A 13690-nucleotide genomic window follows, 5' to 3' on the forward strand; every position below is an offset into this window, starting at 1 on the left:
ATTTACACCGCCACAGTGCGTTTCCCTCCAGCAAGGCGTCCTGTAACAGACGGAGCCGCAGACTTGTCCGCTGTCTCTAAACGGGACAGAAGCGGCTCGTTTGTAGGGTTGACCTCAAATGCTATCTCCCCTGGTGGTCTTCAGGAGCCAAAAAGCATCAAGGATCTAATGCTGAGGTAACTCTTCGCAGCAGAAGCGTGGAACAAATTCGCTCCTTTGCAAAAAGATTTCACCCGAGATCTTGACAGAAGAGGCACCTGCTTTTATGCGGAACAGATGAAATTATGCAATATTTATTTATTTGCCTGTGTGCAGTGACACAATACAAGATGACCTTATGAAGAGGACAAGTGTTTACAAATAGTTTACAGCCTCAACAGCATGAGTGATTACAAATCTGTCTGCCATTATAGACAGAAAATATACAAATATGTACATTAAACTGCTCCGCAGTTTGTAGTCTGTCCAGCAAGAATACAAGGCGTTTCTTTAGTAAATCCCTGATGGATGCTTGGATTAGAACACACAGCAGATTTGTTGTTCATTTTTCTAATGTTCACTTCACTAACATAATAATAAAAAAATAATAATACAGGTTTACATGTGAAAGAAAAGCAACAGTGAGTGATGATTTTTGTGGATTTTATGTAATAAATGTACACTAAATGTTGAAAGAGATATTGGTTTGTGATGAAACTTGACCTAATTTTGAATGTTTTCTTGTTCAGTTGATGGGCCGGGTTTTTGTCACAGCAGCAATTAACTTAGCAATGGAACGAATAAGGTTCACAATATTTTGATACTGTGATTGCTAAAAATATCTGCTTTTTTTTTTTTTTTTTTTTACAGAATTATATTCAGCCACACCTCTTTTCATGTTCTTTATAATTAACACAGCACTCTGAGAAAACAAGCAAACAGAAAAATACTCCTGGCCTGTCAGACAGGGTTAGGGTTATGAGGAGGGTTAGGGTTAGGGTTAGGGAAGAACCTTTTTAAGATCTGGGTCAAACAAAACTTTAATTATGAGCAAAAAGCAAAGACTGCTGACAGTCAAACTTACAAAATGGAGGACTGCCTACATAGGAATTGGAAAGAAATACTCCAGCAGTGTTCACACTGGCATAAAGTCTGTACTTGTTTGTACCGCTAAGTCAGGATCAAGTTACTTTAAAGGTTTTTTTTTTTTTTTATAATTTTAGCTTCAGATCTCTTAGATATTTATTATCATTTCTGCTTTACACTGAACGATTTATCAAAGGAGTATACATCTTTTGAACATTTGAGGAGTCTTCTTTTTATGGCCAAAAAGTTAATAGCTATAACTCTATCTAATGGCTAGCTACTAAAACTAATAGCTAATTAATATAATATCTAATAATTAAGTTAATAGCTAATGAATATAGCCAATAGCTAACTAATAAAGTTAAAGGCTAATAACTATTGCTAGTAGCTAACAACTAGCACTAATGGCTAATAATTAAATGAATAGCTCATAACTAAAGCTAATAGCTAATAACTAAAGTTGGTCCACAAGAGATGGCCCTATAGATATTTTAGAGTTGGTCTGATTGCATTTAAACACATTTTATTTCCATAAAGCCAGTGAAAAGGATTTCTGAGGGAATTATTAGCACCGCAAAGAACAGGAAGCATGACCTAATTTGTACAAAAATGCAATTCAAGAACAACAACAAAAAAAGATTTCTCGGTTTCCTTTCTCAAATACTACGTTTTTATTGTTCCTCTTTATTTTGGTTTTTTTGATTTTTTTTCCTTCAGCCTCTATTTATGAAAGCAGCACATTTCCACTCACTGGTGGCAGGAATATTTGATAGCACCACTTGTACAATGTTCTCTACCACAATGGTTTGTGAGGTTTGTGGTAGAGAACATTGAGAGGATTGAGAGGATTGAATAAAGTGAATAACCGAACACAGACGCTCTGCCAATCCTGATTTCACTTCCAGTCTCACTGGATGCCCGGCGCCACCAGGTATCCATTGAACGTGATGTAAACATCCACATCGTCGCTGTAGATGGCGTTCTCGCGCTCCCTCTTGTAGAGGCGGACCCACACCTCGTCGTTCAGGGCCAGGTCCAGCATGACGCTCTGGCTCTGCATGATGGACCTCTCGCTGGGCTGCGCGTACAGGATCACCTTCTCCTTGTCGTTATGCATGAGGTGCAGGTAGGTCTCCTTGAAGTTCCAGGTGTGGATGTTGACGTTGAAGAAGTAGATCCCCGGCACGTAGCAGTAGAACTTTCCCTTGAACATGTTGAAATGCTCGTGGAGGTTGACGAACACCGTGTCGAAGACCAGCGCCTGGTAGTACTCCACGCTGTGCAGGGACTTGCGGCGGCCGACGGAGAACGAAGAGTGCGGGATCTTGCAGGCATCGCCAGGGGCGCCCACCTGGCCTTTGCTGCCCTTTGGGCCCAGGGGTCCACGCTGCCCGGCGGGCCCTTCCAGACCCGGCTTCCCGGGCGTGCCTTTGTCTCCTCGGTCGCCTTTGTCACCTGCAGACACAGGAGCAGAGGGAAGTTTGATGGAGGAATTTGCTATCTACATAAAAGACAATGCACATAGTAATGATCGCTGTGCATATGCTATGACCTTGGTTGTTTTTGAGGTTTGTTTATTCTGTGTTCCTTAGTTTCTTTGTTTGAATAGACCAGTCTTGTTTCTGTTCCACTCTAGTATAATTCTTCTTAGTGTTTCTAGTTATGTTTATTTTTGTCTCTAGTTATTCCTTGCGACTCCAGTTTAATTATGTTTCTTTTGTTATTTTGTTAGATTAATTTTCTAATCCTGAGTATGTCTCTTCCTCGCCCTCCCTGCTCTCACACCTGCAACCAGTTAGCCAATCAGCCCACGTCTTTTGTTCATCGTTCAAAAAATGAATCGGTCAATGTTTTTCCTAGCCAAATTTATTTATTCGTTTTTAGGTTTAATTTAGACTATTCCTTCATTTCTCCTGTTTATATCAGTGATGTGTTCAGTCCACTTCACATAGAGCACAAAATGATGAATGCACCAAGGCCTCTTTACAAATAACATGTTGGTGATACAAATACAGGCTTATGCTTCAGCGCTTTTAATAAATCAACATCCAGGGCTTCTCTGAATCGTTTTTTTTTTTTTTTTTTTGATGCATTTCCCTTTGATAGAAATTGTCAAAAGTTGTAAAGATTACTGGCACTGGACTGCCTGATTGTTTACCAAGAATCATTGATCTGTGGTTGATTTTAAAAGTGGTTCCTGGTCGTTTCTATCAATGGAGCGTCTAATTTCCCCTTCAACAGCATGTTTCGTATCTCATTTCCACTTACCCATGAATGCATCGTTACAGTCGGCTGCTCGGTTCCAGGGTAATTGCACTTCTGATTGAGCACTACTACATCGAGGCACACAGCCTTCGGCTTTAACTTTAAAAGTTGCAAATCTGCTTTAGCAAATTTGCAACTTTTCAATCTCTGACATTTCCACATTTAAATGATTAATTTCAAAATATTCTAGTTTTTTCCAGCATTTTTTTTTTTGGGGGGGGGACTTTACAAACTCAGAAGTTTCTTAATTCTTCTTTCTAGAAAATTTCTGAGATACTTGAGCAGAGATTTACTGCTCTCCCTATTGTCTATACAAAGGCCCTAATATGTCGTCATAGAAATGAAACACTTGCAGAGACACAAGGATTAAAACGTCCCAGTGAAGCACCATATATCTTCTGCATTTCTTCCGTCATGGACTTTCTGTGCTTTAGGAATCAGAAGAAAAGCAAAACCCTGATTTTCTCTCTGATCTTTAAGCCTCTTCCTACAACAAACACCGTGACACAGGAAGCGAGCTGGACCTGCGGTACCTTTGAGAATGGTCATGTTGATGACAGTTCTGACTTCAGGCATTTGGTACTGAGCGGTGGTGGCCGGCGGATCCAGCTGGTCGCAGCATCGCCTGCAGAGCCGAGACGGCGATCTGGGCGAAGAGGAGACGCAGCACACCAAGGCGAGGAGGAACAGCAGGCTGGAGCTGGCAGTCAACATGGCTGCCATCACCTGAGGAGGCAGGACAGAAAAAACAAAAACCAACATATTCATTGAACTATGCTGGAAAAATAAATATAAAATGTTCTTTTTTTTTTAACAATATATATATATTCTCTTTCAAAGTCTGGAACATCAAGTAAAAGCTGAAACCACAATTTTCTTTGTTGATCTGACTGTGTTAGAGTTTTTATTTATTTATTTTTGCATTCCTGTGGATTTCTGGTCAAATGTGCAAATGCTTCTCTAACACAAAGAATATCCTCCCCCAAAAGTAATTCTCACACATGACTGCCAAACTTTATGAATCTGGCCATAACTCTTCTAGCTTAATGGGGCCCTGGAACGCGCTGCCCATCCGAGACACGCAGGATGAAGCATGCTGCATTTACTGCGATTTCTCCAGGGATTCAGACTCGCAAACATAAAAACCGAAGCAAATCCTACACACTCCCCGTGGCTGATTCCCATTCTTGGCCGTTTGGAGGTGTTGGACCAAAAAGACATGAGGCAAACTTAGAGACTAGAAATGAGGAAACACTGCAGTAATGGTTTCAGATTGCAGTGAAGTGAATGCAAACAAACAAACAAAAAAGTATGGATTTGATCCTTTGATTTGCTTTCATAAATATTTCCAGGGGAAATGTGCGCGCTTTCTAAGCCCACAGATTTCTGTGCATGATTTCCCTGAATCACCTCAGAGATTTGATTGATTTGCATGAAAATGTGACAAAGTAGCAGCGCTTCCCTGCGCAGGGATTGCAAATATGGGTCAAAACGCATAACAATAAATGGAATTATATTCATCAGAACAAATCCAGCCAGCGTTATGTTTCATTATGTTTCAGAAATGTCCAGAGATGTGGTTGATCTCTGCCTACAATCATTTGTCATCTTTCGTTCATGTAATGGAATGAAATGGAGGAGCTGCAGAGCCATTAGACATTTTACACTTTATGGATGAATGAGAGCTGTTGTTGTTAAAGGAGCAGCATTACGTTAAATAAACTTTTTTTACATCATATTATAATGTTATTCTCTCATCAAAAACATACCTGGAGTGTTGATTTGATTCTTTCATGCCACCCGACCGGACCTAGCCCCGCCTTCGAGAGGCAGCTCCTCCCCCGAACTGCAGCTCAGACGTTTTTCTGTTACAGAGCGACTCTCCCCTGCGACTTGCAGCAGCCGCAATTGTGCAGTGTCTCTTTAAGACACTCTGGTATCGTTAATGATGTCACAAGTATGCGCCACTGCTTCTCTGTAGAGTGTGGGAGAAACATGCTACAGATCGACACCTAGACCGACACGGACATGTTAGCCTTATTCACGTCTGTGATATCAGCTCCCTAACTCTGGTAACGTTACGTGTTGTTTGGACTCTGCTCATTGTCATGTTTGACAACATATCAGAAGCTCAACCGGGCTTTGTAAGGTTGGTGAATGGTGTGTTTATTAAAAGACAAACACTGTGGAGTTCCCAGTACCAGTGTGGTTGTGACTTTTTGACCATCCTGATGAGTCTGCCGCCTCCTCTCCTCCCGAGCGTTACAGACTTTCCCTCTCAGCTCCTTCAGACTAGCCTGCAGCAATTAGCAAACACCTGGTGGAACTATTATCTGCTGAGCTCATTATAGGAGCTACTTCTCAGGGCAATGGTGGTGAAAACATTGTTAAAGGGTCAATAGAAGAGCGATGGTGTGGTGGCGTCTTGGAGGTGGAGTTTCAGAAAGAGCAGGAGTTTCTTGAACTAATCTCAAGGTGTTAAATCTGGAAGTCATATTTGCCATTTAGAACATTTTTATAGCAACTAAAGCTAACAGTTACTTGACTGAGCTGTGAAATGGCACAGAGTGCCTGGAAAACACAGTGAATCAAATGCCATGTTGGGGAGACATGGAATAAAGTGGCCAGCTCAGCGGAGAACAAACGAACCCTGTGGAAAATGTAATGTATAAAACAAAACTGATTTCGATATGTTTTAAAAAAAAAAGATTAATATCGGCTGACACCAATGTCAGTGCCGACATATTGTGCACGCCTAGTTATCGAAGAAATCCTGAAATAGGCTTGAAACTTGGAAGACGTTTTAACTCCTGCAAGACAAATAAACATCCATATCATTAAGTTTATTTATTGAAATTATCTGATAAACGCCGATCACCATAATGTGACCCCACACGCGCTTATCTGATTAAATTAACAAAGCGAACGAGTGGAAATTTTGGACATAAAAGCCTGACTGCATCACTGTGTTCATTGATTTTTCTCTTCCCTTCATTGCATCTTTCTCTGTGTCCAGTGTTACTTCATCGCCATCTTTGAATCTCTCCTCCTCCTTCCTTCCACCTCATTCTGCAACATTTGCAGGACGTGGACAGCGAGGAAGTAAAATAAAGCGTGATGAGACACAGGAGGGAAATAACAGAGCCCCTCTTGTGTTTTTTCCAGTGACAGATGAGCATTAACAATATTTCAGATGACGGATGGGGCTTGACAGCGAGAAAATGAAATGTTTGGAGCTCTGCCTCAACACTTCTACCCGACTTCTGCCAGTAAAACACAACCACTGTGGTTATAATGAGCATCTGTGTCACTGTTAAAAGTCAGCCAGCTGTCAGAGGACAAGCTACTGCTAACCTTTCCAATATATTTATGCTGCTGATTTAAAACTTCTCTTCTTAGTTTTGACATATACCAGAGTATTTATTGTCCTGCTGCTCTGCACAGAGTGCAGCAAATATGGAGTTTTGATATTCTTAAGCCATATTTTTCAAATAGAGACCCAGCCGGTTGAGACAAATGGTTGGTGGTTTTTTTCCCCCCCTCCCGTTTAAAAGAAACTGTCACCAGATGCTCGTTTAGACGTTTGTTGTGAATTGGAGCCACATGAATCTACTGAATTGAACAGCATTCATCAAGAACAACTGTCACAATAAATGGGGCGAATTGAATGAGCTCGCGTTTACTTCTGTTTTCTTTTTTCTCGGTTAAACCCCCCCCCAAAAAAAACGTCCTTTAGCTCCTCCACCAAGCGCCGATTTCATTTCAGATGAACCACAGTTTGACAGACGAAGGAAAGTAGAGTCGTCGGTTTTCATTAAAACATCTTGTTTGAATATGCGTCACTTTAGCTGGCCTGCATCTTGTCCTAATCTTGACCACATTAACGTCCCTTGCAGCTGCAGCAGGACTGACCGCCGCCTGGGCCTGGAAGCAGAAGATTTCCATGAAGCAAACGTTCGTGGTCTTCCAGGGTGAATCGTTTCACCTCAGACGTCAGAAACCGCGAGCTGTGTGCATTTTCTGGCTGTGAGTCAAAAGACTTATTAACTTGCATCCTCACTGCTGTAACCAGACTTGACGTTTTAATAAAATACCTCTCCACATGTCCAGATGGGATCCGAGCGGCTTCCTTATGAAGATGTAATAGGTGTGTGTTTTTTGTTTTGAGACGGTTTTCTGCAGGAAATTTCACCTCGTGTCAAAAGTAAAGACACAGAAACGCAAAGCGATGCACACAGTTACCACATGATCCACAACAGACACAAACAGTCTCTTGACAAGGCTTGGTAAGTTCTGCATTATGGATATCCAAGAGGCTATGGATATTGTACAAGTGTGCCAGTAGAAGTTACTGGAAATATAACATTATTTGGGTTGTTTTGAGCTCTTCCTGGCATAAAGATGAGAATGTCTCACTGCAATGCAACTTTTAAATAAACCCAACTCCGACGTCCGGTGACGTTTATGACTCTGAAAGGCAAATCGAATCATTTTTGAAACTAAAATATATGGGACCATAGAGCATGAGGGGTTTCTGCTGCAGAAAGGAAGCGAAGCGCTCTCTTCACAAAAAAATTTAAAAATGCAGAAAATGGAAACGCATTGTTCCACATATCGACAGCACAGCGTTCTTACAGGTGTCCTGGTTCTGGTTCTGCTCTGCATCCCCAGAGCCACAGCGAAGCAGCATTCAGCTTCTATGCTCCACTAATCTAGAACAAACTTCCAGAAAACTGCAAAACAGCTGAAACACTCAACCAAACCCAGTTGACTTTTTGGCTCATAATAACTGGAGCATTGATCGATACATTTGACGTGTATTCACTTGGTGGCATTGAACAAAATGTACCGCTTACTGCTTGTTTTATAACGACTTGCTGTACTGTGTTGTTATGACATAAATCACTTTGAATGCTTGGTCGCTGAAATGCGCCTACAAACCCACTTGACCCGCCTCAGTTACTCCAGTCTGAACTCCCAGACCGCACGACCGGGCCTTTCCTAAACCTTGGCAAAAAATAAATAAAACGGAGCGCAGACTCATTTAACCGAGCTCTGTCTGCTGCATCTTCGTTGGCTTTGACCCCGCGTTAGACAGGGGTCAAGTTCTGATATGTCCACACCTTAAAGCCTAAATTCACTGCACTCAACAGTGACTGCATATTTGAACAACCCTCATTCTGGAGCTCCCTTGCATTCCCCCAAACAATCTGTGGACAACTTGTCCAACAGAGTCCCGGCGCGCGCTTAAAGGAAGTGAACACACTCTGCTGGAGCCGAGTCAACCACATCCAGCAGTTCATTGTGGAAGCCACGTCTACAGCGCCAGAGCATCAATTTGGCATGCAGCGGATCAACCCCGACAGAAAGAGTTACACAACTCCCTCACGCACGCGCGCGCGCGTACACACACACAAAGCCGGCTGGCGCGTCCGGGCGCGTGAGCGAGAGCGCGCGAGCTCCGTCGCTGTAACTTTCGAACAAAGAAAAACTTCTGCTGAGTTGGCGACTCTGTGAGGAACGTCAACAATCCCGCGCGCCTCTGCGGGCGCGCAAACGCGCCGCCGGGTGTTTCTTCTTCGTCTTTCCTCCTTCCCGGCTAAAAGCTTCTTCCTTGACGGTTTTTTTCCTCCCTTTCTTCCCTCCGTCTCTGTCTCTCTGCCGAGAGCTTTCTGCAGAGGCTCGCGCGCTCGTCGCGGGTCGCCAGCTGTCACGTCGCGCGCGCGCGGGGACGAGAGCGTGCGGGTCTCTTACCTGGTGGATTTTCTCCAGTCGAGGAGGAGGAGGAGGGGGGAAGAGGTAGTGCTGCTGCTGCTGCTGCTGCTGTCAGATTGAGAGGTGGAACGACTTAGAGGAAATCTCTCTTAAAACACACACACACTCCCTACTGCTCAAGTCTGTACACTCACACACTCACACACACACAAAACAGTCCTCCCTCCATCACGAAACTCTAGAAGTCAGAAGTTTATCTTCCTGCACACCAGTCACCCCCCCACTGCAGAGGTTTAGGCTGTTGTTCCTTCTTCCAGATGTTCTGTGGAGAGCAGAGAGTGGCACCGACAACCTAAAGAAAGGTGTGTTTAAGTCATTACTCCTCCCTCTCTGCCTTCTGCCTGCACTTCTGCCCGGTGTGTCTTATGCGTTGAATTTGGATGATCGCGCTGCGCTTTCCTTTCCAAATGCGCTAAAATGCTGAGCTGGATTGCAGATTTTGACTCGTGGAAGCAGGGGTGTCCAAAGAGTGTCCTGGGAACACTTTGAGGCATCTGAAATGATAGTGTGGCCCCAATTTAAAAATGACACAAAACTGGCCAACCAGCACAGAAAGTTGGTAGACCGATCATTTTTAAGCTCTTCTTAAAATATTGCGCTTTGGGTCAAACAGCAAGTTTGTCTAGTCTCAGCTGAATGCGATGCCAAGTGGGACCACAAGCATCCCTATGCTGGCACAGGCATGTGACCCGATCTTTTTTTTCTTTTCTTTTTCTGTAAAGTGAAAACATCAAAAACAGTCAACCGAAAACTTCTGGAAATTGTACTGCTGAACATGGAAAACATGAGTTTCTTTTCATTTTTGATCTGCGGTGATTCACAGACTAGATGTTTGTTGGTCAGGTAAAAAGATTTGCAATCAATGTGCGCTTTTAATGAACAGTGCTGATTAAAACAACAGTGTCAGGCTCTTTTGTCATTTTCCTGCTGGTGTGAGGAACCGTTGGTGGTTTCCCAATATGGGCGACTTGGACACCGTCCAGGGCTGCATCTCAGCAGGGGGCGGCACAGCTGAGCGGCTGGCAGGTGAGAGTCAATGATTTCTCAAATACACATCAAAAAATCAAGGCAACACTCCAGAATAACAATTATAACACGATGTGAAGCTCAAAAAGTCAGTTTTCCGCATCGCTGAAATACAGACGTTTGTCATACTTTTATATTTTCTGTTTCTTTCTTTGAGAATTTCTTTCATCTAAAATTGTTACATTTATCCGTTGCTTTGTTTTTCATCCTGGATTGCATCGCCACCCTGCGAGTTTTCATGTAAGACAAACGAGCCGAAGCGAAATGGAGTGAAGTCCCATTTTCGTGCCATCAGCCTGCAGCCAGTTGACTCAGATCTGGTCGACTGAAACGTTGAGCTTTTAGACGGCAAGAAAAAACAACAACAAAAACCAGATAATTACACGCCGATTGCCCCACGCGTTGCCTCGTAAAGTTTATTTGTTGCCAGAAGCTCTTTAACTGCGTTGCTGAATTCCAGCTCCGTGCTTCACTCTGACTCACGAATGCTTTGTCCACCAGGCTTTCCCATGATTCACTGGGGTTGCTTCCCTTCGGCGTCTTCTGTCGTCTTCAGTCTGATGAAATACTCTGCAAAAACGCAAATTTTGACGTAGATTTGGTTTCTTTTGTCTACTTTCTGGTGTGAAATGTCTTGGTTCACTTGGAATAATATACAACTAAATTATGGGTGGCTTTTCATAAAGATGCAGGAGTTTATTTTAAGTAAAATAAATAAATCCTTCACTTACAAGACAGTTTTTTCTTAAGTGAGATAATCTGCTAGTGAAACTGGTGCTGAAAAAATTTATTTGCAGAGCAGAGCAAAACTACTCTAAGGGTTTTTCTTTGGTTGTTTTTTGCAGTGCGTCACTTAAACTCACCTGCTTTAAGTGACGCACTTTCGTTTCTACCCTTTCGTTTTGACCCTTTCTGGGTTTTTTCCTGTAAATCCCACTAATTTCCTTTCGTTATTTAAACCCTGATTGCCATGTAAGTGGAATTGAACCCATCTTGTGTCTTCATTCTCCCGTGAATCATAACCGGCAGCTTTGAGATCTTTTTCGTCTGTTCTAAATTCCTCTTTTTCTCAACACTTAGGGCCCTTTTTCTTTCTCTAAACGTTTTCGCAGGTATCCTTTTTCCCCTCCCTCTTTCATATGCAGTGTTGTCAATTCCGTAAATATATATATTTTCAACACACGTTAAAATGAATAACCTTAAGGGAATCATTTATATGATGCAGCCTCGCCCAAGCATCCCTTGTTAAATCCTAATTACCAGTAAACACACTTTTGACTCAGTTTAGCGAGTCACACCCGGGTCTGATTACTGCTTGACCCGCAAGTAAATTGTTTAAATAGAGCCGCGTTTTATTTTCCGTTTTATTGATGGAAAACTGATGGGCAGATTTGATCATTTTAAAACCTTCATGCCAGTGAAAACTCAGCATGACTGAAAAACGCTTTAAAAGTCACGTTGTGTTGAACTTCGTTGTTCGTCTCTCCCCAATAACCACAGACTCTTTCAGTGAGTTATGGGGTAAAATAGCTGCTTATTCTCCACATATTCCAATAAAAGTTTGAATATGTTCATATCTCTCAGCCTTACGTTGATTCACTGCAGTAAATTTCGTCCCGTTGTTTCTGAAAGCAGGATTGATGGGTTTGCTTTCCATTTTGTCCAACAACTAACAATGGTGGTATCAATGCAACTCATTTTATGCCGTTTTAAGATCCTAATTACCTGCATAGAGAGAATGCTGCTATAGACTTATGAATTATAAATGCATGGAAATGTTCCTTTTGTTGTTTTTTTAGGTCAATTAAAGACAAAGATCTGGAAAAAGAAACTTTCACATTGCTGTTCTTTAAACTTGTCTGTTTTAAATCGGGGTCAACAGATGATAGAAATATGAATCTCATAACTATCAGCACTGATGGACTCTGGATCGGTTCGGACGTATGACTCAACACACCATTACACCACAGCTGCAGACCTCAGGTCAAGTTTCACTTCCTCAGGCAGCGGATGTAGGTCAAATTAATCAATGCTGTGTTTTGAAGTCAGAAATTATCCCTGTATGCGAAATGTTATATCTGACTCTCAGCATTTCTGGAAGGATCTTTCTTTAACTTGATGTAAGAAGAACCAAAACAAAGCACGTTGGAGCAAGACTTCTGAGGTTCTGGTCCGTCGCCGGGTTTTACAATTGATCAAAAACGCGTCGCCACAGCAGAAGCAATGCGCTTGACGTTAGATAGAACGAGTTTGTATTATTTACTGACTTATACCAGCAGGAATTATAGTTATCAACAGGCCAAACTGAAAGAAATTAAAAAGATCAAATATAAATAACATGGTGTCTTAAACAACAATCGGTGTCTTAAAAAGGGGTGCAGTAACATAAGCTTGCCACATGAGGGAGTTACAGCATCACAAAAGGACAAAAAAGTTCAAAATTAGCTAACGTGACATATAAAACAAACAAAGCAAATTGATAAGTGAACATTAATGTGAAAAAAATACATAACTATGCAGTCAACTATAACAAATACAACTGGCGCATAAAAGTAGTCCAGATTCAGCTGTTCTTAAAAAATTTAAGAAGATAAATGTAACCACTGATTTATTGATGCAATAAGGATGTTTTGAGGCAGTTGTAGATTTGATATGGGAATGTTTTTGATAAAAAATAATAATAATAAAGCAATTGAAGTGGCAGAAAAAGTTACATTATTTGACTTTTGATGTGTCAGCGGTTTCAATCCTGAGGTAGTTTGTCGAGCAATTTTAAAACCCAACAGAGTCGTTGCAAAAAGAGTTTTCAACGGATAATTCAGTAAGATCTAGCAGATTGAAATGCTTTTCTTTTTATTTAAACAAACTCAAATAGCTTAACCAGAGACTGAACTGTTTATACTTTTTGTCATGTCAATGTAAAAGGTTGCAGGATTACGACAAAAAAAAAGAAAAGTGTTTTTTGTGCATAAAATTGTAATCTAAAAAATGGGAAGTATGAAGAGAAACCTTTTAGCATGCCTAAAAAACACACACAAAATGTAAAAAAAACGGTCTTCAAATTTCTGCTTATTGTTTTTCATTGTTTGTTTTAACAAATTCTTTTGTCCTCTGCGCTCAGATGTTTTCTTTGTGACCTCTGTGCTCTTGAAACACCCTCCTCCCACGTCCTTCTGAGCCTAACCGCGACTCCCAAGATAAATCTGAAGCGCTGTTTGCAGAAACACCCACACAGGCTTCAGCTGTGGAAACCATCATCCGGGGAGAGGATCCCAAGGGAGCGACGGAGAAAAGGATACACGAAGAGAAAGAGAAAAGAAATAATAGTTGAACGTTTTAAAAAGACAAAATTGATTTGCAGTGCCCAGCAAGAGCGTTTGAACGTATTTCAGTTGGAATTGAATCGATAGCAAGGAATAAATTACAATTAAAAAAACAAAAATATGAAACCTGTGGTGTACTTTTAGGTTCATGGCCCCTACATCAATACTTTGCAATAACAGTTGTAATTCTTGTGACTGTATATAAATTCCTGCACGTCGTTTCTTTGCAAAATGAG

The 13690-nt window shown here is 41.6% G+C and overlaps 1 protein-coding gene across 1 annotated transcript; it reads right to left on the reverse strand.

Moving 5' to 3' along the window:
* Positions 1-277: 277 nt before the first annotated feature.
* On the reverse strand, positions 278-9473 carry c1qtnf6b (C1q and TNF related 6b). The gene is made up of 3 exons (XM_055041567.1): positions 9085-9473; positions 3864-4056; positions 278-2520 (listed from the first exon to the last, which is right to left on the reverse strand). Exons 2-3 carry the CDS (start codon positions 4051-4053, stop codon positions 1973-1975), a joined length of 738 nt encoding a protein of 245 aa, XP_054897542.1. The 5' UTR covers positions 4054-4056; positions 9085-9473; the 3' UTR covers positions 278-1972.
* Between the last annotated feature and the right edge of the window lie 4217 nt (positions 9474-13690).

Source organism: Poeciliopsis prolifica, unplaced genomic scaffold (assembly GCF_027474105.1).
Source record: "Poeciliopsis prolifica strain line A6 unplaced genomic scaffold, Auburn_PproV2 SCAFFOLD016, whole genome shotgun sequence".
Lineage (NCBI taxonomy): Eukaryota > Metazoa > Chordata > Actinopteri > Cyprinodontiformes > Poeciliidae > Poeciliopsis > Poeciliopsis prolifica.

Excerpts from the sequence above, each read along its gene's own strand:
- c1qtnf6b (XM_055041567.1), bottom strand. The coding sequence starts at position 4,053 with ATGGCAGCCATGTTGACTGCCAGCTCCAGCCTGCTGTTCCTCCTCGCC. Across the intron at positions 2,521-3,863 it reads CAACATGACCATTCTCAAAG|GTGACAAAGGCGACCGAGGA; the intron begins GTACCGCAGGTC and ends CTGTGTCTGCAG.